The 24,944-nt window shown below is 32.8% G+C and overlaps 2 protein-coding genes across 2 annotated transcripts; one reads left to right on the top strand and one right to left on the bottom strand.

Annotated features, from left to right (window-relative positions):
* Positions 1 to 228: 228 nt before the first annotated feature.
* On the top strand, positions 229 to 19,199 carry LOC120342053 (sorting nexin-33-like). Its single transcript, XM_039410720.2, has 10 exons — positions 229 to 519; positions 2,468 to 2,683; positions 6,756 to 6,941; positions 7,462 to 7,564; positions 8,492 to 8,697; positions 10,080 to 10,305; positions 11,144 to 11,323; positions 11,810 to 11,931; positions 12,543 to 12,665; positions 15,646 to 19,199. Exons 1-10 carry the CDS (start codon positions 310 to 312, stop codon positions 15,796 to 15,798), a joined length of 1,725 nt encoding a protein of 574 aa, XP_039266654.1. The 5' UTR covers positions 229 to 309; the 3' UTR covers positions 15,799 to 19,199.
* A 799-nt stretch (positions 19,200 to 19,998) lies between these two features.
* On the bottom strand, positions 19,999 to 24,525 carry LOC120342210 (vacuolar protein sorting-associated protein 54-like). Its single transcript, XM_039410946.2, has one exon. It carries the CDS (start codon positions 24,245 to 24,247, stop codon positions 21,194 to 21,196), a length of 3,054 nt encoding a protein of 1,017 aa, XP_039266880.2. The 5' UTR covers positions 24,248 to 24,525; the 3' UTR covers positions 19,999 to 21,193.
* Between the last annotated feature and the right edge of the window lie 419 nt (positions 24,526 to 24,944).

Raw genomic sequence — 24,944 nt, 5'->3', positions numbered from 1 at the left:
TTTAAAACCCTGATTATGCAAACTATTCTCTCGGGTGCATGATTGTTCAGTAGTTCGATTGTTGTCCGATGGTATTAAGAAATGTCCTGCACATCGCAAACATGGGTTAATAAATAACTAATTGGAATTACCTGTAACTTTAGTAGAGCAAATTTAGTATGTCGTCATGCTTTCCGTGTTGTTCAATTAATGCTGACAAATCAACATTTGTAAAAATATTTACGGGTATCTCATTATTTTCAGTAAATAGGTAATAAAGGATATCAACTTGAAATATATATATATAAACACATTCATACATACAAAAATATGGCTCAAAGGGCTGTGGCAATATATGATTTTGACGGAATAGCGGATAATGGAGAAATTACTCTAAAAGAAGGAGAATATGTAACAATATTGAAAACTGATGTTGGTGATGGATGGTGGGAAGGAATGACTGATAGCGGGCAGAAGGGATTGTTTCCAGAAGCTTATGTAACAATGAGTTCGCATGAGAATGGAAATGCAAACGGTGATGTGAGTGTAATATTTTATTTTTCATATTCGAATAAAGAGAAGGTAGAAAGAGGCAACATTTTAAAAAAAATCTTTTTTGTTTGTTTGAGATTTTGGAGGAAATTATATATTCAGTGGTAAGAAAGGAAGTCGTATTCATGAAAAGTTTAAAGGTTTAAATCGCTCACCTAACCTTCAATATAAAGTGATTCTAAAATTCAGAATTTTAAATAATTAGTGCTCTAACAGAATTTCCTAATTGGTTGTTGTTTATGTCAGTAGTAGAAATTTGAACTTTGGCATTGTCGTTTGCTTAACTTCACAAAAAGTTATCTAATGTCAATAAATAGTGCCACTGCTAATTAATTGACACCTGGTTAACATTAGTCATCATTTGTTTAATAGTTCATTTATCAACTGTTCAGAATATTGAGCTTCTTGTGCAACTAATGTCACCCAAATGCCAATGAGATCTCGTTAAAGTCTAATACATCTATGTAAATGTTCATTGTTAATGTTCTCTTGCTGTATATAGTGTCAATTCTTTCATATATATACAAGCAAGTATATTAAACAGTTATATATTTTATTATACTGTTATAAAAATAGTTCGCCTGAGCTGCTTATAAAATTAATATAGCAAACTTATGTAATATTTTTACATTTACTCTATCAGTTTATCCTATATATTGGGAATTCCTAGCAAGTTTCCAATTAGGAAGTTTTTACGCTTCAATTGAAATAAATTTGTATAAAATGATGTCAACATTCTTATAAATATAAGTTCTGCTTTTATGAGAGTTCTGTAAATAATATTGTATATTGATATGTTCACTAGCAAATTTGTCAATTCATAGCTAGTAATGCATTTAATATTTCACATTATTATAAACAACACAAAAGAAAAAGATGTGAAACTTAGCGTATATATTGATAATGATAAATGACTTCATCAATGAAGATATGGCCGAATGTAGACGGGAAAAAAATGTAATTTAAATTTTGTGAATACGCTATTCTAGATCATCAGTAGAAAATTCCCAAGCTTCGATATTTCTTTAAATTTAATCACAAATTTAGAACTGATCTTTCCAAAAACTAGAATTGGCTGCATAAAATAAAATTAAATTCTGAATTTATTGACCCGTTTATGGAAATTATTTATCCAATGTGATTATATTTAAAGTAATATTTATTGATGCTTTTCATTCCATATGCAATCACATAATAATAATGGTACTTTAGTAAACTTTCCCACAACTTTGTATTTCGAGGCCCATGAGCAGATAATTAGAAACTATAAATTATATTAAGTCCGCGGTTGTTGCAGATGGTCTTGCATTTGAGTTATGGAGTAATTCTGGTGCAAAAATGAAATGATCTCATAATGTCTCATTGTCATTGTTCGATTGTCTTGTTTTGTGCAGAATGTTTGAAAGTCCCATATCAGTCATCAATTGCTTCCTTTGGCGATTCACACACGAAGTCACTGAGTCAATCAAATACTTTATCCCTAACTTGTTTTTATCGCATGGTACCTGGTACTACTTTGTTTAATGGTCAAGAATAACCTATGGAGTTCTTGTAACTGTAATTTTATATGGTAGAAAAAATTTTAAAATTTTATATATTGAAAATTTTATAATTCAACATTAATGAAAACAGTACGACAAGTCAGCAAGTTGTTATGTAACTTTGTACTTTACATTCAGTGTGACCATATTATCAGATAACAACATTTCTAAGAAAATGTCCTAGATTGCTGAAGCTCAATACAATGGTACAATACATACACAAACAGGAGTTCAAACGTTAAATACATTTTCATCACTTCAATAGAAGTAATTAAGAAATTAATGGATTTTATTGGAGGGTTCACCCTCTATTTTCTGGTGATATTTTTGTATATATTCCTATTCAAAATTAAAATTCAGATATGTTTAACTCTAATTATATATTTATTTAACAGAATCACACGCCATCATACAACAGCACACCCTATCCTATTGTAAATCCTCCTCAAGATACATGGCAGCAAGAAACTGTAAATGATGGATATTATAATACAAACACAGCACATAACTCCTATGGAGGAAGTCAAGGAAATATTCAAAATGATGATAATGATGACAACTGGTCAGAAGATTGGGATGATGGTCAGTCAGAGGCAACTGTGGTGGAACAGGTATATAATAGGCATAGCCAAATACACACACAAGTTTTGTCAAAAGAATTTGAAAAGCTATGAATGAAAATATTCAATATTGTTGTTGTTGGTGTCAGATGAATTGAAAATATTTTAATCACAATTTTCAGAATGGCAAAGTGGCAAGTGTTTTTTTAATTAGAAATTTCAGCTAAGTTGTTATCTGTAAAGTTAGTACATATATATACTTTGTCGTTATTACTATTACTATGCTTTTGAAAATATGTCGCCAATTAATTTTATGCTGAAGGCAATTCGTGCTGTAATTGAGCATCTGGATATAAATTTACATATTTTGAAAGTGAAGTTTGTATGATGATTACTGACTACCTACATTTTATCATATTTTTAATGATCTTACAAATGTCATGATCGAGAGTTGTGTCGATGAGTCATTCATTCACCAATAGTAAGGATCAATTCCTGGACAGGAAGTTAAATTACGTCATTATTATAATTTTTTAAAAAAACATCTGAATGTGCAAGTACCATACATAGACATGCATTTCATCACCCTGCTAAGTTTCACTTCCAAAGGTCAAAAATTCATTTAAATATGTTTCAATTCAAACGCCAGCTTTTAAGTACAGTTTCTCAATACTGTTAGTAAAATTAGCGTAACATAATGTTTATTTATTTTATTCTGCATTGGTGATGTCATTGGATTGATTGCTAATGATGGAAAATTAATCATTTACCTAGTTAATATTTAGAGCCTTAAAATTATAGCAGTTAAATGATTTGAAATTGCAAACAAAGAAACAAGATCATAGTTTCGTTGAAATATTTCATAACATCCATTTCATTGATGAGAATTGCCCTCAGGCTGTATTTGCAGACTGTACTTCTACATTGAAATTAAGGTCTTCAATGTGATGTTTAGATGTATCAATTCAAAGATTGACATTACATAGAGATCTAAATAAGCATTTGCATAAACACTTAGTCACCTTGGATGATTCAACTATTTTATGTCTTAAAAATAAGGAAACTTTTCAGTCTGGCATCGCTTACCTCATTATTCTCTATGGCTGTGATAACAATAATAAGAGTTATCATGATTCAAAAAAACATCTGTTGTTGTAAATGCCCCAGATTATTAAGGAAATACAATCTTATGTAAACTCAATAGGAATTGTTCTATTCCCTTGATTTTTGCATATTTATATAGAGAGAGATTGAACCTTTGATTTATCTTAAAATCTGGCTGCAAATTATTCCACATGACAAACTTATTTTCTGACCCAGTTATTGCATTGATAAACGATTCAGAATTACACTCATCTAACATATAAATTCTAAAACTGAAAAAGCAGTCAAAAATTAAATTTATTATAAGAATTGATGCTTGTACCTGTGAAGGTATTCATGACAACACAACATATAAGCAAAACGAGGTTTCACGAGGTAATAGACCAGGAGTGGGCAAGGTTTTTGGACCTGTGGTTTTTGCCCACCTAGACTGGCAATAGACAATATTTACAGTGTCAGAAAAGCAGCCGTGGAAATTAAGGGGCCTAGTGCCAAAACTAAATTAAATCGCGATCTCAACAAATCCCATGAGCTATTTTCAGCTAAAATATCAAAAATTTATTTCAGTTTGGTTATGGCAGCATCAGGCGTGCCAGATTGAATCACCTACCCGGATTTGGCCCGCGAGCCGTACTTTGCCCATGTCTGTTATAGACTTTCAAAATGATGTTCACAAGGTTTTAGACTTTCAAACTGTGAAAGGACCCGTTATATATCATGACAAAAACAGTTCATATATCAAGGATTTTATCAAAAGGAAATATTCTAATATTTCAGTGGTTCAAATATCTTTCCCTATTTATGATAATTTGTCAAAAAAACTTGTGAAACAGGATATCATAGAGTAACTATGGAATCAAAAGTTTATTTTGAGTTTATAATTTTCTTTTGTGCTATTTAAAGGCTGAATTCACACCCATAAGAATTCCAGACTTTTAGATAGTGATGTGATCATCCACAGGGAAGTTGTTCATTGTCTGGTAGTAATAATTTGGCTCAAACCTCGATATTTGTGACTTCATACTTTCTCATTAATGTTTTTGCCAACTTGTGTTCATACCAGTTAGGTAAGAGTTCAATTAGTGGTCACATGAATTACGTCATTGTTTTAAATACACTATGAAATTATATAAAGATTTGATATTATTATTGACTTTTCCAACTGAATACATAAAACCCCACCAAGGCTAATGTTTACCTTGTTACAGTCTGCTGATGGTGAATCAGGGACATTTTGCTGGTGTTACAAACATCTTACAAACTATTTTTGAGGTTTAAAATTATTTTTTGGTATTAAATTTATAAAATGTATTCAAATTTTGAAATCGAAATTAGAAATTACTCTTTGACTAATTTATTACAAGTATTACTAGTCACATGTTAAATTCCCAATCATTGAGATAAATCATGAAAAAATCGAATTGAACTTTTGACGATCTGCCTAAGTATTCTGTTTATTTTTTTGTAAAATTGTTATAAAATGAGAAGCACGGTTTAACAAATTTTAGACGTATCGAGTCATCAAACACTGTTGGCAATTGTGTTTATTCAATCCAAATTTCAATTATTATTTTATGAAAAATTTTGAAAAAATTACACAACACTAAATTTTCAACTCCCCTGTGTTATGTATCAAATATCACCCATTTGAACATCATCAAATTTATTTATAAACTTCCACTTGTAGCAAGGCTCAATCAATTGTTATTGAAATTAAATCTGAATTACTCTAAGAATATCAGCAATTAATAACCCAAAATTGTATTTTGATTTCCTAGACCAATCTCGCTGACATTTAGGATTTGTGCAGTTGTCACGTAACAATTGATGAATACTACATTAAATTAAGTTTCATCATAACTACACAAATGTTATTAATTATGCTGGTTTGGCATGGAAAATATGCATCTTAAAATAAACATTAACTGATACCACCTACTATTACCTACACCTTATTGACAGATGTAAAACACCAATATTTTCTCATTTTTTGTGGCCATTTGTTATAATATCCTGGTTTATATAGGTTACGGAAAAGTAATTTTTATACTTCTATTTCATATTAATATTCACTTGCTCGCGACTAAAAAAACAAACTATTACTTTATTCATGGACCTATGCAGAGTCCATTTATTATGTTGCTTTTACTCAACCGTAACTTCCCATAGTTGGTGTAGATAGAAAAAGAAAAAAAAAGAATTCAGTCCTCATTACAACTTTAAAATTTATTGGTTGAAAAACTTTAGTCAAGTTGAAACATAACTTAATTACTCAAATAATGAAATTAGTTGAAATTTCGTTTGCGTGGGCTATGTGTGTCATACAAGGTCTGTTTCCAATGCCAAGGAGGTTATTCGCAACATATACTAAAGATAATGTTGCTTTTGTGAAAAGCTTCCTAAACTACTGAAACTTTTAGGTTCAAGTGGAAACAAAATTAAATAAATTCTCCTCACTTTTGTATGAGTCATTACAAAATTTATTGGTTCCCGTTTTTAGTCTATTCACCCTGTATCCAATTACAAGATGTAACAATGGAATTCAATGTAATTTTATATTTTGTTCTTTGAATGAGAAACTTAGTCAGATCTAAAGATTCGAAGATTCTATTTCATACAGATACCATGTCATTAATTCCTTAGCAAATTTGTGTAACAAATTGCGCAATAGCTTTCTTGTATCAATTATGGAGATGTGGTGTTCAAACTGTGTATTAAAAGTAACTTATTAACAATGACTAATGCTAAATTGTCAGGCTAAGCTTTTGTACATTTAAGTATGTAAACAAAGCTTATAGAGATCTTTATTTAAGGTGATGTTGTTGTGAAAAATTGCCCTTTTTCACACAAATTTTCATACCAACTATCATGCCAACGTCTGAATTTTATGTGTTTTTATTTCTTGCAAAGATTATACATAAATGTTTTGTTTTACTATTTTTAATTAACAGAATATATTACGGTGATAACATTCACGAAATGGCTTACTTTTCTCATTATGCCTTTTGTTTCTTTCTAGCAATCAAATATAATGTCAAGGAGATCGACAGTCAGCGTTTCAAATCCAGATACCAGATCAGTCAACTCCATGAAAGTGGCCGGTACAGTCGGAAAAAATTTCAATAGATTCTCATCTTTTGTTAAACATGGAGGAGAAGCATATGTATTGGGAAAAGCAGATGCAAAAGTCCGACAAGTTGATCAGGTATCGTGAGTTAAAAATATCGGTTTCAAATCCCAAGCCCACCCCCACCCAACCCTCGGTGGAATAAATTGGGTATGCAATGACAAACCGGCAAGATTCTGTTTTTTTTTTTTTTTTTGAAATGTAGTATCTTCTTACAGGTCTGTGGCTGCTTGCACAGAGCCTTCTTTAGAGTGAAAGGTCTGTAGAACGTTGTATATGAAGAGTTATAATTTCAATCGTAAATCAAATTAATGCTTATCTTAGGTATCCAAAGTGTCAATGATGTGCCTGTAATCCCTCAACTAGTCATCAGGAAGTTTTTCACCTTAATATTAGGTCTTTTGTTATTGATTGTTTACTTCTCAAGGTCACAAAGTCCAAAGTTCGTACTGCAATTCTTGCTCTCGTTTTCAGCAAGTCAGCCTCATTGTGACAGCCAGAAGAAAGCCATTTAAACATCAAAATATATTTTAGTTCTAACTAGGAGTATTTTTTATATTATCATACTGTTTTTAACTAATTAATCATATGTTTTAAGGTTCATATTGTATATTCAACTGATGGTACAGCAAGTTGGAAAACTAATGGTCATACATTCACCTGCACGATAGAAAATCCATTAAAAAAAAGCAAAATGAAAGGTGATTTATTGATTTTTCACTGCAATACTTCCGTCGTTCACTTTTTTCGTTTTAATTATATGAATGTATTATTCACATGAATGCTTTTCTCCTATCTTGCATAACATGGCTGGTTAAAGCATTTTAAATGAAAAGTTGATTTGTAATAATGACTTAAAATCTGAATTTAAAACTGGTTTGGTGATCTATCTTGGACAATGAGATATGGTATGAGCTTGTAGCTCACAAGCTTGTAGCTTGATTAAGAGAGTATCTATGTCACTAGGTCAGATTGCCTTTGTAGTACTTTTATGTCTTGCATTTTAAACTGCATTTGGAGTTTAGTAATTTTTCTGAATTTTTTTCTGTGTGTTACCTTGCGCATGTTGTCATTTTTTTTTATACCTTTTTTGAACATAGAAGTTATATGAAATCGTTTGATTTTTGCGCCAGCCGCCAATAATTTTCAGTGGTACACAGGAATGACCAGAGCCGAATAGCTTACTAATTCGAATACTTCTTAAAATGATATTTTTGAATGTCGAATATTAAATATATTCTCCATTACGCCAGATTCAATACAAATACATAAACAAAGTATATTTAATGATTTTGAATTAGGAATATAGAACTTAAAACAAGCATTTGATTTTTATTTGATCTTTTTCTAAGTTTTTTCAAAATAAATACAGACCTTGTTGGTCTTTTGTGAAAGTTTGATTTTTCAAAATGCCATATTTCAAATTATTCATAAAACCAAGACTTAAAATATATCATATAGTAAATCAGAATAAATTCCAATACTCGTTTTTTACGACATCCACATTGATAAATGAAATGTTTTTTAAATTTCTGATTCAATTTTAAACATAGGCTATTCACTTCAATGGAGTCTTACTTTATACACTTGTTTAAATTGATATAAAACTCTTAATTTTTTTTGCGAAGGTTTAAAAAGTTTTGTCGCATACAAACTAACACCAAGTGATATGGACGTTAGTGTGCAAAGAAGATATAAACATTTTGACTGGTTGTATGATCGTCTCGTGCAAAGGTATCCTATGCTAGTTGTACCAAGGTTACCAGAAAAACAAGCATCTGGAAGATTTGAAGAAGATTTCATTGAATCAAGAATGCAAAGACTAAAATTATGGGTCAGTTCTTTACAGAATCTTTAAATATCACAAGCATAACCTAAAATTGAATATTGTGAATTCATGGTATAAGCTTATATGGAATATGGGTATGCAAATAGGACAAACCAGCCAGTACTCCAAAATGAATTTCCAATTTTCAATACTTTCCAATTTTTGGTAACATTTTCAAGAGATTATTTAAATTATACATTTATTTGTGATAATTACGAATGCTTCAACCTATGAAGGCAAAAATTGAATAAGCTGTTTTGATAAAAATGAGGAAAGAAAGTAATTGTCTTTTTTTAAATTTTTGTAATCTTTTATTGAAATACTTCCAACTATTATTAGATACGGACTAAAACAGCTTTATTTTTATCTTATCATTGACAAAAAAAAACTTTTGAAAATTTCTACATTAGCCCTTTGTCTTTTGACCCTCGACACAGTATGGCTGTTTGTCGAATCATCTGTTTCTAGTAAGAGACATCAGGTTATGGTTTACATCCATATTTACGTCATAGTTTTATTTTCAACATTACTGGCTTAGGTACAGAGTGTCGCGTGACGTCATCTCAGTTTTGCAAAAGTGTAATCTCAAGTAAAAATGTTATAATTCTGAGTCACAGTGCAATGTGTTCCATATAGGGCTGTTATGCATAAGATATATCGCAATGTAATATGCAAAGATGATGTGACTCAATAGCCAAAAAGGGGACGAGTTATTTTACTTTCAGTTGTAGACTTGTAGTATTGGCCGGTATTTCTTTTCTGCAGTTTGCCTGTATGTAACCCTCATTCGTTGCTTGATAAATCAATTGAAAATTTTATTTCTAATGATTATTATAAATATATTTTTTGGAAAATCCCATGCAGGAATGGCCAATCCTGAAAAAATGTACTGTTCAAAATATATTCCAAAACGATGATTTTCAATATGGATGTTATTTTTCACAATTATTCAGAAATTGATTGAACATCTTTTTAGTCATGCTGTAAGACTAAAATTACTCAAAATGATAATTTTTCAAATAAAACTTAAAAATTATTCCTGAGAGTTACCGGTAATAATTTAATATATTGCATATGAATAATTTTGAAAATTCAATTTGTTTTGATCATTCCTGAATTAACAGACATATGACATAACTAGATGGCCTAATTTACATATCCTTAGTTCTAACAATCCAAAAATTTTGACATGATATTTTGGTTTTGGTGTTTTGTATATATTTCAAATGAGCACACTCTCAGCAACATCTGCAGTCAATATAACCAATATTAAATGCACCTTAATGATCATAGAAGAAATTTTGGTGCATTGATATATCTTTATAGCTAATAGACACAAGAAAAGTATTTCCACTGGTTTTCATTAAAAAAAAATTCATATTTTTCAGGTATCACATATCTGTCGACATCCATTACTTTCCACATCAAGTGTTTTCAGAAATTATATAACTCTTACTGAACAAAAAGCATGGAAAATGGCCAAAAGAAAAGCGGAAAGAGATGAACTTTTGGGGGCAAATTTTTTTCTCACTATTGATATATTCTCTCAACCGTCACAGTTTGACAGCCGAGATGCTGAAGTTAGACTTGAACACTTCAAGAAATTTGTAAAATGTATGCTTAATACATTCAGATATTTTAGTTAGTAGTCAACTTTAGTAGGCTACGTTATGCAATTATGTAACTGTTTCTAATTTTCCTTTGGCAAGGTGAACTGAAATTGGCACCATATGCTTCTGTCACCTCGCTGGATATAGCCCAGCATGACTCATTATAATTACTGTTAAATATTAAAGATGAATTAAATTTTCCAATTAACCAAGTTATTTGGCTCTCACCTGTTTTGTGAATTACACTATAGATACAGTATTAATTCATTATGAGTAAATGTATTGCAACCATAATAACTTTTAGGACAATTCATTTTAGATTATTCACAAAGTAGACTTATGGATCTTTTTCAAATTGTTGTTATTGTATTTAGTGCAAAATTCTTTTTTTTTTTTTTGGACTATTACTTTTGCAAATTAGTTCTGAATCTCAAGGGCCAGTTGTTTTAAGGTAAATTTTGCTGCTTTTGAAAAGCTTCGCTACTAATCGGATTTTCCGCCAATTGATTTCAAAGAACAGTACTTTGTGTCCGTTTGGATTTTGCTGAATAAGTTTCGACATACACTTCAAATGCTGTTAACATTGTGGGGAAGCGTATGGGTTGAACCCCCCAATATCTAAACTAAAGATATATTAATCAAAGTAATGGGTATTCTCAAATTCTAGCTCCATTTGAAGTGAAGAGTGTTTCCATGGAAATATTTTGTAGACAAGTATTACAAGATGGATTGTGTGAATATTTGGTGCATAAAATGATTCTTTATGACCAATGAAAGAACTCTTCTTAGTTTTAGAACTTTCATTCTGGTTATTAAATTTTTTTCATCACATTGTTTGCCAGGTATGGATGATGGGGTATCACAACTCACATCAACATCACGTGATATGGCAAACAGACATGTTGGCGCATTCAAGAAAGAATTTATATCTATGAGTCGATCATTTGGAACATTATCAAACGCTTTTAATCAACACCAAACACCTGAATCGCAAGCGTTAACTGATGCAGTAAAATATACAGGTTGGAATTATTAACAATTCTCTCATTTTGCCATTCATTAAATGTCATTTTAGTAGGATTTTCACATTTATTTTGAGGAAAGAAAACTTGATAAGACTATTTAATCATATGACCAACTAGGGCCTCTGGTCCGGTTACCAATTTATGACTAGTACAGATATGGAAATCGAACGATCGGATGAAGCTGTATCTGACCAGCGATTGCGTGAATTGCTCGACGATAAGGATTCCAGAAATCCTCTTTGCACATAATTCATACTCCCAATTATATTGGCTCCTTGAGTTAAAAATTTTCAGGTTCAAATTTTGTTTTTCAAATAGTTGATTACAAGGTAGGTGTGCTATCTATCAAATGTAATTTTATAAGCTTGCATATAGTTACCTACGAGTTTAATAGGTTTGGCAAATTTTTTTTCTTTGTTTTTATTGATAATGTGCTATGTGTAGGCCTACTGAGAAATCTAACTCATATTTACTCAATTTCAGGGCAAACTTATGAAAAAATTGGTGAAATGTTTGCAGAGCAACCAAAGAATGACATGAGTCCTTTATTACATAACCTTTGGTTATACAAAGGAATTCTAGAAGTATTTCCAGATATATGGCATGTATGTGGTCTGAAACAAAGGTTTATGTCCTTCATTCCGGGTTTACTTTATTTATGAATGTGCAAATAGGATTTTTCGCATCCCAGAAGACAGGAAAGGCAATAAAGTGGTTAATGATATAGCAGAACACGACCTCTTCGGTTACATGATGAGTGTTTGTTAGTCGAAGTCATTTGTTATAAATGCATGGACTTGATGGAGGTAGAAGTTGTAACCAGCAGTTGAACCACATTGCGGCAACCCGATAATCCTCTCATACATATGTATCTTGTGCATGTTTTCAATATTAGCACAATTTTTCAAATGTTGAGCTCATAGTCAATGTATGATTGTTGCTTTTGATTATCCAAAACAATAAGTAGCAGGCATTGGCTTTGGTGCTGTATTATACTCACTTGAAGCTGTCATATTGAGAATTCGGTATTAGGAAGTCTATTGGCCTTCTTTGTACAATCATTCTATTGAACCATTTAAACCAATATCGGTCCCAAGATTGCTATATTCATCTTTACTGATATCTGTCAAAATTTCCTTATTTCAAGTTGTGTTTTAGATTATCAACTTTTTCATATCTATTTGTCTGTATTGATTTCTTCTTATTCTATGTGCAGTTGGAATCTGGTGCTTTACGTAAAGTTCGTGAATGCAAAAGATTACAAGAAGAAGGCAGAATGTCTGCAGCTGATGTCGACGCTGTTGAAGAACGTACTCAGAGGATCACTGGATGTATGCAGGTATGGATAGAATGCTATAGGCTAGTTCAGTGAATGGTAGGGCCCGACCGATATATCGGCCATGGTTTTCACAAATTTTGAACTATCGTATCGGCTAATTTTACCGATATATATCGGCCAATCACGTGACTGCCAAAGTGTCCAAATTTCGCCGGGAAAGCAGTTTTATCGCTTGTTTAATTGAGAGCGGTTCTGCCTAATACTCTTTTTCCTGGTTACTTCTATTTCTCTCTTATCAAAAAGCGGCTTTTGACTGTGTCTCTCTTATCCAAAACGGACGTATGGCGGCACGGGATTTAACACTTCGTAAGCGAGTTTGCGAGCGTGATGGCTTGCAAATTGTAGCGAGAGAAATGCGTGAGCCACTTATTTGTGTCAAATAATTTACTTTGGTTAATAAAGAATTCTTTTGACTATGTTTCGCTTATCCAAAACGGACGTATGGCACGGGATTTAACACTTTGTAAGCGAGCGTGGTGGCCTTGCAAATTGAAACGAGAGAAACATTTGAACGACTTATTTGTGTCAAATAATATACGTTGATTAATAAACAATTCTCGCCTTTTCCACTTTCCACGGCCTTGGATTTCCCTTGCACTTTGGTCGTTCAAGGCGCGATTTAACTTCTTGTATTGATATGCAATAGATGGCTGGTTCTAGCGGTACTTCGTGTGCCATAATGATGGCGTAATTTGTAGGATATGCTTATCATTATTAAGTCGAAAGGTTCCGCCAGTTTTAAAAAAAAAATGGGTATAATTTGTAGAGCCATTTCAAAGCAAAACACAAGAGCAAGTATGATTGGAGCCAATGCAGAAAAACTCTGCTCAACTACATCTGAGACTGTTGAACTGAAGCTATTGAGATTCATAAGCTTCCTGCCCTTACAATATGTGTTCTTTCTTGCCATGCACACAATTGCATGAGTTCAACATTTCAATTCTTTTGCAAGAAAAACACAATATTCTCAGAGTGTTGCTTGTAGCCATTAGGGATGGGACGAGTCCGGCATTACAGAGATTCGACGAATCCGAGTAATAGGTCAAGGACTCGAATCGAATCTGCCGAGTCCGTGACGTCATAATAGAAAAGCAGAAAAACACGTTTTTGACCATGCTACAGCATCGTGCGCTCACAAATATACGTCGTAGCTCATATTTTTTGCCTGATGGTTCCGCAGATAGCTGTTGAATCATTTTAATAATATCTTTTTCTCTTTTTGGCGACCTTAATACAAACGTAAACGTGGGCCAATGTGTGCCTTGGCTGTGAACTGGATCTCCAGCCCACCACCTTGCGTCAATTCTGGTCGGCTATTCAGATATTCTTACATGTTAATATGAAAAATAAAAAATCTTTTGACTACAATGCTTTCCCATAATTCCAGATATTTCTAGCCGTGAATTTACTATGTCACGTGCGCATATGGTAGAGAAATGCCACTCGTCGTCAATACATTGTGGTACATCCGCTTGCAATTTAATAGTTCATCTAAACGTTCTAGCACTCTCCATGCTTTCCATTGCCTTTTTAGCGAAAGGATTGCACGTAGTAAACCCGATTTGAAAGAGGTATTGATGAGATTCCCCATTGGGTTGATTCAGGGCATGTTTCATTTTTACGCGAATCTAAAACTCGAAAATATTGCGCTAACACATATTTTATTGTGTACCACATGTATACCGAAAAGAATAGAAAGTTTGAAGGCGACTGGCGCAACATCATTGTTATAAGCGATCAATAGTTTTTAACTTGCGTTATATTATATGGATATCTGTCGTCGTTTTATTAGGAGTGTTTATAATGCACACGAGGGATATTGTTACAGATCTAACTTTGAATTTTACTAGTTAAGGTATGTAGTGGGATTTAAAGAGGTAAAAGTACAAACATAAGCGTAAATTAGTAAAAACAGAATTGATTATGGACTCGGTAAAAACGACGTGGACTCGAAATCGAATCCGAGTCCAAAAAATGCCTGGATTCGACTCGAATCCGAGTCCGGATCCGAATCCCGGCCCATCCCTAGTAGCCATATTTGTAGGTGAAAAAACATCGGTATCGGCTTATCGGCCTAGTTTTAGAAAACTATCGGTATCAGTATCGGTTCAAAAGGCAGTATCGGTCGGGCCCTAGTGAATGGCATGCATTAACATATTGTTAGTGAACAAGGTAGAAATTTTAGACAGAGTTTGTTATAACATTTGTATTGCATACATGGGAGGGAGGCATGTTAGGTGTAAATCTTAGTAGCATCAAATTTATTCAGTATCAGTGTTTTGTCATCTGACCATTTTAATACTGAATTTTGTAAATGGATGGATTTCCCTGAATATAAACTATTGACAGTTTGTAACCCATTTACTCGAAACAAAGATCTGTATAAACCATTGATACGTAAGAAGTTAAAGGGACCGGAATCTTCTTATAGTCTTTCTTCTAAAATGACATTTTGATAAAATTATCGTTTGACTCTAAATATATCCTAAAATACCAGTACATTTACATTATCTTTTTTAAGTCCATGTCAGCAAACAAAAAAAACTTATAGACTCCGAAAGAGTCTGGTGGACTCCCTAAGAGTGGGCTGTGCAACAAAAGGATCGCCAAGCCATTTAGTGTGGTCCTTGTTTTTTGCTATTTTTGCTGCGTCAACTCTATCGCCGTTTTGCTTGGTGTCTTCATAACTGTAAGGCTGAGCGATAGTCACATTCTCTTCCTTTTTATGTAGCCCAGCTAGATGTCTAAAGTTGGTTTATATGGCCCACAGACAAATAATGTTGCCCACCCCTGCCCTAGGAGTCTGATGACCATGATTATTATTCTCTATTATAATTTTGTTTCAAAACTGTACTAATGTAAGTACCCTTGCTTTGAATTAGGGTTTGATCAGGTACCCTGGCACTGTTTCCGGAGTAAACCTTTAGGAAAGGAAAAATTTTATATCACACAAAAAATAATTCACATATTTTTATTTCAGGCTGAAGTTACTCATTTCCATAAAGAACGAGTTCGAGATTTCAAACACATGATGACAGACATGTTACAAAGCCAAATTGATTTTTACGAAGGAATTGTTGGACAGTTGAGACTCGCATTAACTCGATTTGAGGAAGTTCCTGAGGAACCATGAGTAATATTCGAAAAAATCATTATAACACTCTCTGAACAACACCTTGTGTCACAAAATTCGCATGACACTTTTTACATTTATCATCGGCCTGGTAGATGCTTGACTATACAGCTAGCGATGTTTAACTCCACGGGAATGAAATTTTGAAATTTCCAGAGTTCTGGCTATTTCAGCTATAACATGGTTGAGCTAGTTATTTGTCTTAATGGTTTACTGGTAAGGATGTTGAAATCCAATCTATAGTGTGAATTCATTTGAGTTTAGTTTTATTCTACATATTCAATTCTTGATTTGGCGAATAATTTTTCGCTTGCCAATTTATCATCTCGAGCATTTGACGGTCAGTTTTACTTCGTAAACTGTAAAAAAAAAAAATAGTTAACCGAAACAATGTTTATCTCAAACAATCTGAATTACCAAATTTAATTCACATGAACTTGGATTGGTTTGTGTAAAAATTTTCGCTGAAATTATGTTCTATATATTTAAAAACATTATTTCAGGTGTATTAGGAATGGTAAATTAATGGTTTTTTGTTCATCTGGTGATTTTGTTTGCTATTCTATTTTAAATATATTTATGCAGCAACAGTCGATTTCAATGATTGGGTTATAATTATCCAAATAGAAATCCCCTCTTATACACTCAGAAATTCGGTTGTGGATTGAATTAACTCATCAAGTCTCAATTGTGTATTAAACTAAGAATTCTGTCTGGATAAACAAAGATTTTGGGATAATCATTTTGGCTATTTAGCATTAAGAACACCTTAAAAATAGTGTTCTTCACATCAAAAAGATTTGAGTCGTACACTTTTATATTTTTATGATTCTGTAATGTCATATATTAAGTATTGGCTGTAGAGTAGAGCCTTTGAAAATATATTTCTAATGCTTCTTCAGAAACGAGCCATTTCGCTCCAATGTTCACTGATAATTTAGAACAGTGGTTCCCAACCTTTTTTGCGTCGCGACCCCCTTCGGATATCTTCTAACATGCCGGGGACCCCCTTCATGATATATACTGAATCTAAATTAAAACTAGTAGGTCCTAAAAAATCTTAGTTAAAAAAAAACAGCCCTATAAACCACTCTTTCACTCCTTAATTCTATTTTCTAGTTTTGCACAAAAGCATTGTTGAAAATACATGCATTCATATTCGTTGCTCAGTATCAACTTACTTGTGAAGATCTCAAAACTATCTTTTCTATCAACATATATTATCTACATCGCAAAAAAGTGATAAAAATAGTCTTATTAACTTTAAACCTCACGATGTAATTTACTTGTTAAAACTATGATCTTTGACACTTATGTAGCAAGTGGATTTGTCAATTGAATTTATTTGGATTCAACTTTTTTCTGCTTTATTGAAGTCATATTTTGCCCTATAAGTGGGGGTATTCATGTTGAAAAGTGATTATTTAAAAATACATTCACTGGACCTTTGATTGATAGAATATTTTGAATTAAAAATTCAATTTCTACATACCTTTATGAATTGATTTTATGAAACAGTAATCAACCCATACAAATTGGCCATTGAGTTTGTTCAAAACATGTTTTTTTTCTGTTACAATATTAATAATGATTCAGAAATAGACTTTTTACGCAGAAATATGGGTACTCCCGTAGTATGTGTATCAGGTTTAGGGTTATGCCCTAATTCTATTACGGTTTTCCTTAATTTAGTTATATTACGAGTTCGGGGACTGTTTGTGTTAGTCAAATGAATATACCCCCTGCCCATAAGCTCCCGTCCCGTTACACAACTCGATGTAAAGTAGGCGAATAAAATTAATTACCTCCATATTGGTACACATACTTCTGAAGCGCTGAAATATGTGGCTAGAAACAATAGACCTGTTATGAATGATCGTTTCACTAACAAGCAAAGCAATTTGCTAACCAATTGTTTTGCCCACCTCTGTATACTGCGGAATGTGGTAACAATAGATAAGTTTTGTGAATTGTTGCATAACAATACCAGAACTTCTTATTTTCTTGTGTTTTTGAGGCTGAAATCTCGCTTTCTTTTTTTAACTTATGTTCCTCTCTGTAATTTTTGTAACCAATACTTTTTCTTATTGTTTTATGTATATTCTTATTAAGCTTCTTCCAATATTTTTTAATGTAAATACTTGCTGGTAATTATTCTACAGCATCTTATTCTTTCATTGTAAGTAATATCCTTAAAAATTTTGCCAACTCAAATTTTTATTTCTATTTACATTTTTATTGTTGTGAGTTGACTGAGATTTTATATTTTTTAATCTGTTTCTGTTTAAAATGTAAGCACATATACTGGATGCCAGCCAACTAAATCAGCTTTTCAAAGGAGAAGAACAATTATTTGCTTCTTATAAAATTGCTTTCAATAATCGACTTGAAAAGTGACTATTTGATTGTGTTCATTAGTCAAATAAGTGAGTTTGTGTTATGGCATTAGCTAAAGTTCAATATAACCTAGCCCGCGGACCCTGCACAGGTGTCCACACTGATATGAAAAGAGTCTGAAACAAATATAAATAGATCATAACCTTATTGAATTGCTGTTAGCCTGCCAGTATTCAACATTAGTATGTATTGATTCATTTATTTTGTCAAATGAAGCATTATTCTTCCTCGTTGGTTAGGCACATCAATTGATACGGCATAGGGTGGGGGTCCGTCACAAATAAGATTCACAAACTGGTCCGTCGTCTAAGAAGATTGGGAAACTTATCTGTGGCTCACACTTCGCAGCAAGTAATTTGGGCCTCTTGTAACCCATCAAATTTTTTTTACTCTCATCTGCAAAGCAATTTCAATTTATCCTTTGTATATTTTTGATATATTCCATAAAATCTGCAATGGTGATCTTTGAAAAATATGACTTTTATTATCCTTTGCAAGTATTGGATATCAGTGACCAATTGTACATCACATAAATGTTAGAAAAATAGTGTTAATATATTGCAGAAAAAGGACTTTGATGTTTGTCAAATTTATGTTCTTTAAATATTCTGCAAGTATTTACTGTCGCTCTATATTTACCAGATATGGTGGAATCGAATGATTACATTGATAGAGAATAGTTTTGGATTATTCAGATGCCGATTTTCAGTACTTTCGAGTATAAAATTTGTTAGTTTTTTGTACAAAAACGAACTTGGAAAGAATATTGTTGCAACTGGTTAGTTTTGCTTTCTGATGCCTAGTTTTTTCACTTTCAAATTATCATATAAGACATGTTTGACTTTCACACACTTGGCATTCACCTAACATAAAACCTGTAAGAATTAAGTGTCAAAAATCATTTTTATTCCATTGATCAATTAGTAGTATTTAATCTGCTGGAATTTGTTACTTTCTTTATTGCTTATCATTCTATACATATACAAATATATATTGTCAAGAACACTAAATTTTGCGTAATGAAGATCAGGTGCTACCGAGCTTACTACATCTGTATATAAAGTAAAAGTCTCGGTACTCCCGTAGTGTGTGTACCAGGTTAGGGTTGGGTCATAATTTTATTCCGATTTCCTTATTTTAGTTCTATTACGAGTTCGGGGACTTTTCGTGTTGGTCAAGTAAATAAATATACCCCCTGCCCATAGGTTTCAGACACAACTTGATGTAAAGTAGGCGAAAAAAATTAATTCCCTCCAACACTTCTGGAGCGCCGAAGTTTCTATTTTGAATCATGGTGCAAGACTGTCAGTAGATATGCAGCTATAGCAGTGACATAAATAGCCTAGGAAACTACACTTATTGTGCCACCAAATCTAATTTTTCTCATATTGTCAAAAGGGCTTGCAATTGACCAAATAAGTAATAAGGCAGCAATTCTGTATGCGAGGAGAAAATTTACTCCTAATGCGATTGTAGTATTTCTAATATGTTGTACCAAATTTATTGTCACACAGACTTCTGGAATTCAGTGAGAAACACATTTTATTAACATTGCGTATTTTGCTAGCTAGTTTTGTTAATATGAGTGGCATTCAGGTACTGGTATATAGGCTTTGTAATGCAAAGGGAATGCTTGCATGTACCAGATTAACTGAACTAAAAACTCGTTTCGCGGGCACACCACTCAAAATTTGCACTCGCCAAGCCGCACAATTATCCCTTGTGGCCCACAGTTTGCTCACCTCTGCTCTCGTACATATTTTAAGCAATACAAAAAAGAGAGAGTGCCAGAGGCATTAGGAGTTACGCAAATAGCAAGAGTTTAATATATTCATAATTTGCGTGTGATGGTTGACAAAATGACAGAACAGCACATAAAAAATGTAGAAGGCACGATGCTGCAGTTGCAACTATAGGCTTCATGCCATTCAGCTCTGACATAAAAAACCACATTTATTAAACTCAACAACATTGCAGGTCAATATATTAAGTGCAATATATAAATAAAAATTGAATCCTTTTGGACAAATTCACGTGCTTGAAACATTCAGAATATCTAGATGCGCGCAGAAAAACAACAGCACTATAGACTATCTTGAAATCAAGGTCTATACCAGTGGTTCCAGAGATTTTTAGTACTCATTGGCCCGTTCATCATTCCAAAAATACGAGTAATACAAGAATTCAGGGGGAAATTTTAGTTACCATTCAGATCAAGGTTAGGATACTTGATGGAGAATTATGGAAGTGATTTGAATTAAAAAAAAAAAGTATTGAAAAGATATACGTACAACTATTTTAAAACTATCACATCATATTCTAGTACCTGTTCAAAATATTAGAAAGAGGATTTAAAAAAAGCGACAATAACAAGCAGCAGAGTAAAATCGCTAGTATTTTAGGTTGATTATTGTTCAAGTTGAATAATACGAAACCCTATGATATTGAAATTTCAATAAGAAAGTTTAGCAAGTGGATCTTCATATAAGTAATTATAAAAGTGGAATTTTCTGAACGACCAATGAATGTTCAAACGTTTTTTCTATTATTTGGCAACAGTGTAACAAAAGCTGAATTTAGTAGTGCGATTATTCATATAAAAATATCCAATACAAGAATAAAGAATTTCTGCAAAACTATTTTTGCCAATCCGCAACCCAAATGAATGGACAAAAAAGAGCAACCAGGGATAACCAAAATCAAATCATACTATTTCGAATACATTCTGATGTAGGTAATATTTTTGAACATGTAATAAATTGAGTCACGTTAAAAAAAGAAATTTTCACAAATCATTGTAAGTCAGGTTGAAGAAAGTCTGATCATACAAGATTTCAAATGCTTATAATGATAATTGTTCTAATGAAAATATTAAAATTATACCGGTATCATATATTTACTATATTAAATATAGCCTATTTCAAATGTAATCGAACATTGATTCATCTTGAATATCCCTGATTACAACTGTGCCTATGTTCATATATCAAAATTTGACTCAGCTCCACACAGAATTCATTGATAAATCTTCATTGAAAACTTTCAAGTTTTTTAAGCTAACCTCATAAAAAGCAATATCAGACATAACAAGACCACATTGTGGTCCTCCGTCATTACGAACACCATATTGTTGGAGTTTTCTATGCAACTGTTTTGCAAAGCTTAAGTGAATATTATACAGAATATTTTCTACCTGTTTTTCAGGTAATAAATCCGCAATCATTTCATGAAGTTTTGTCATCTGACGACATATAGTTCGAAATTCACGAGAAGGCATTGGTGCTTTTACCTGCCATCTCGAAAGATTATTTTCAATTGCAGAATCCATTATATTGACAAGTTTATTATCAATTTCTGTTATATGATCCTTATAATCTTTTGAAACATGATCAAAATGTTTCAAACTGCTCAAATGTTTACTTTTGCTATTCGGAGGACAAGACAGCGACAGTTTTTGTTTAAATTGGTACCTAATTGATGGAAGTAGATTTAAAACAAGTTGAAGGCACCTTGACGCTAAACCTAAATTTCTAGTGGTTATTGTTTTCAGTCCAGCTAGCTGTAACGCCCCCGCACCTAGGACAAGTTGGCAAGTTCGAGAATTGAATAGTGTTAATAATTCACAAACCCTTGTCATTAAGTCTTGTGTTGAGGCAGGCAAATCATCAGCACATTTTAAATATTCTGTCACCATTTTAAGAAGCATGAGTACTGTCCCAACAACAGCATATTCATCTCCATCAATGGTCAACAGAGCAGTAGGTTTCGTACTTTCTGCTGATCCATCATCAGGTAATTTATCCACTTTGATTTCATTTTTAGATGCAGCAACTGATAGATTTTGCAGCGACTTTGCAAGTTGAGCCGGTACTTCAGATTGTTTCCATGTTTCATTGTCAAGTATAAGTGATAATTTATTTCTTCTTTCTTCATGAAATCTTGTGACAAAGCGTGATGCTTGCGATTGCAAAACACCTCTCAAGACTCCACCACCCCTGTTATAATTTCCACAACACATCATGAAATATCCATCAAAATATAAAGAATCTTTATCACCATTACTTTCTTCTCCTAAAAATATGTTTTCCGTGTCAGTGAGATACTTTTCAATGGATTGAGCAAGTGTTAAAAACTGGAGAGAAGTTAACTTCTCCAAAGAAGAATTTTTATTTTTGGCAATAATGACTTTAACACAACGGTCGTGAGCAAAATCTGCAGCCCATATTAAATTTTCACAAATTGATTGCATAAAGTCGCTATGTTCTTTTTCATTTAGCAATGAACCCGCAGCAGAGGAATCACATTCTTCAGTTACCGAATCTGAGTCAGAATTATCAGTTCCTTTAGTAGATATAGAGTCTGAAATATTCTGTGAAAATGTTCTTTGTAATTTTTGCTTAGATTCTTTTTCTCTCGGATTCTCATTTACAGACTCCATCAATTGAGCTTCATATTGGTCCATATCGTCCCATACATTATCTGTAGAAATAGTATCTTTAGGAGAGGTAGTTTGTTGTTCCAACTCATTCAATTTATCAGGTGCAGTATGCACAGCCAAATCAGAATCTGTAGAAATTCCATTTGCGAGGGAATTATTCACATTAAATCTTTTAGACGGTGGTGTCGATAGGCAGATCGCATTGACTACGACAGTCAAAAAAGATTTTACTCGTCTTAGAAATATAGTTAAATTATCAGTGATTGCAATAAACAGCTCAATCCATTCATTATATTCAAGCAATCGCATTCTTTCCGCCAAAGATTCAGTTTTTTCAGGTGAATCCCCATTTTGTTCGACCCCATTGGTCAGATTTTTGTTGTTCTTTTCTGATGCTTCAACTACATCCATCACTGTTGTTTTTATGATTGTTTTTACAGTTGTTTTAACTTCTTCCCTGAATTCATCTAAGAATACTAATCGTTTTCTTCTAATCAAGCCAAGCGCAATCGCAGTGAGATGATGGGGTTGTGAGGTTACAGAACCCTCAATTAAAGGCCTTTGAAGGTCATTGGTTATACAGTTTGAAAATTCTTCATTCATCATATGGCCAATCACATTTTCAATTTCCGATAATTGGGAACTTAAATGCCTAAAACAATGAAGTCCAGCTAATTCTTGTTTCAAAACTTCTTGTGTCGTTTCGATCAAGTCTAATGCTCCTGCGTATTCACCGGTTGATAACAGAAGTTGTATTGTGGGTTGGGCTTGGTGTACTGTTATCATTGTTTGTAATTTATTCAAAACAATAACTCTATTCCTGTGCTTACAATGACAATGTAGTACTTTGAATGATTTTTTTGTTATAGTCTCACCGATTGCACTAATTTTAAGTTTTAATTGATGAACACTTGATAACATTTTACGCAAGAATTCATTCAAGTCTTCATGTGATGCCATTGCATCAAAGAATGCATCTGATTGAACAGATATTTGACGCACGATAGCGACTTCTACCAAGTCTAAATGATGGCTTAGTTTTTCTTGTAACAATTTTGATGATGACATACCATGAGCAATAAAATCACTTACATAGTTTCTAGTTGTTGCATGGCCCGATGATAAAGAATTTAAACTTATTACTGAAGAAAATGTCCCTGGATCTTCAAGAGAAAATGTAGGCCTCAAAAACATTCTTGGAATTGAATCAAGAGCTAACTTTGTAGCTGCCTGGATTTTCAATTGTTGTTGCAATGAAGCTGTCTTAAGACTAGCTTTTCCAGCATTTACTTTCGAACCACCATATTCATTTCCCTCGTTTGTTACGATACCACTTTCAACGTGTTGACTCTGATGTCTAAGAAATTTATCCCTTGTTTTTGATAGATAATTAGCAAAATGTGCTTCCGAAATTTCAGGTAACCTACTAGATTTAGGTACAGTGGATCCATGAGTGAGATCTTTGAACGATTCTCCCCAAGTTTTCGTGAAAACATCGTAATCTCTCCTGGCCTTCCTGGGATCGTTCAGTAAAGCTGCAAGGTTGACTTTAGAATCACGAGCTATCTGCCGTTTGTTCTTGTCAACATTTGCATGATTTCCACCGTGTGCCATTCAGTAGAGAAGAAATTATGCCATTTAAATTACAACACATAAAACCAAAACCACGGCCGCAGCAAGAACAACAAATAAGCCAAAGTCCACTCGTAATGCTCGTGATGCCAACTTCTACTTGAGTGCATTAACGTATCAACGTATATAGGGGAAAGTCTTAAAATTTCGTTGCACGAAGCCTACAATGTATTAAAATCATCTATGTTTAATTCAGAACAATAAAATAAACTTCACAGGTTATGAGGAAATTAAAATTAACATAAACGATATATCTTTATCGTTAATGAGTTGGCAACGTTTATTGGCCGCTAACCGTCGCACTTACACATCATAGAGATGTCAGGTCTCTGGGTAATAAATCTTCTGCACATATTAACTTCACTTGAATTGAACAGTTCTAACGTGCTTTAAATTGTGATTGGCTGTTAATATTAGCGTTATAGATTTGACTGTGAATTTTGTTGTCTTAACCCTACAATTATGACCCGTTGTAAGGTCGATATGATACGACCATAACGTTTATAGAAACAATATAAGATTGTAATCTCGGTGAAAATTAAGCTGAACACAATTTATTTCAGAAAATTTAAATTGTAATCCAGAAATTAGACCAAACAAAAAGTAAACAGACGAATTTGAATCACCTATAAATCCGACCAAGGAAGACTCCATTGTTGTTCATCTGCACGCATGAATA

Source organism: Styela clava, chromosome 3 (assembly GCF_964204865.1).
Source record: "Styela clava chromosome 3, kaStyClav1.hap1.2, whole genome shotgun sequence".
NCBI lineage: Eukaryota > Metazoa > Chordata > Ascidiacea > Stolidobranchia > Styelidae > Styela > Styela clava.
This window is presented reverse-complemented; position numbering and strand designations above follow the sequence as displayed.

Excerpts from the sequence above, each read along its gene's own strand:
- LOC120342053 (XM_039410720.2), top strand. The coding sequence starts at position 310 with ATGGCTCAAAGGGCTGTGGCAATATATGATTTTGACGGAATAGCGGAT. Across the intron at positions 6,942-7,461 it reads AAGTCCGACAAGTTGATCAG|GTTCATATTGTATATTCAAC; the intron begins GTATCGTGAGTT and ends ATATGTTTTAAG. Across the intron at positions 8,698-10,079 it reads TGCAAAGACTAAAATTATGG|GTATCACATATCTGTCGACA; the intron begins GTCAGTTCTTTA and ends CATATTTTTCAG.
- LOC120342210 (XM_039410946.2), bottom strand. The coding sequence starts at position 24,247 with ATGGCACACGGTGGAAATCATGCAAATGTTGACAAGAACAAACGGCAG.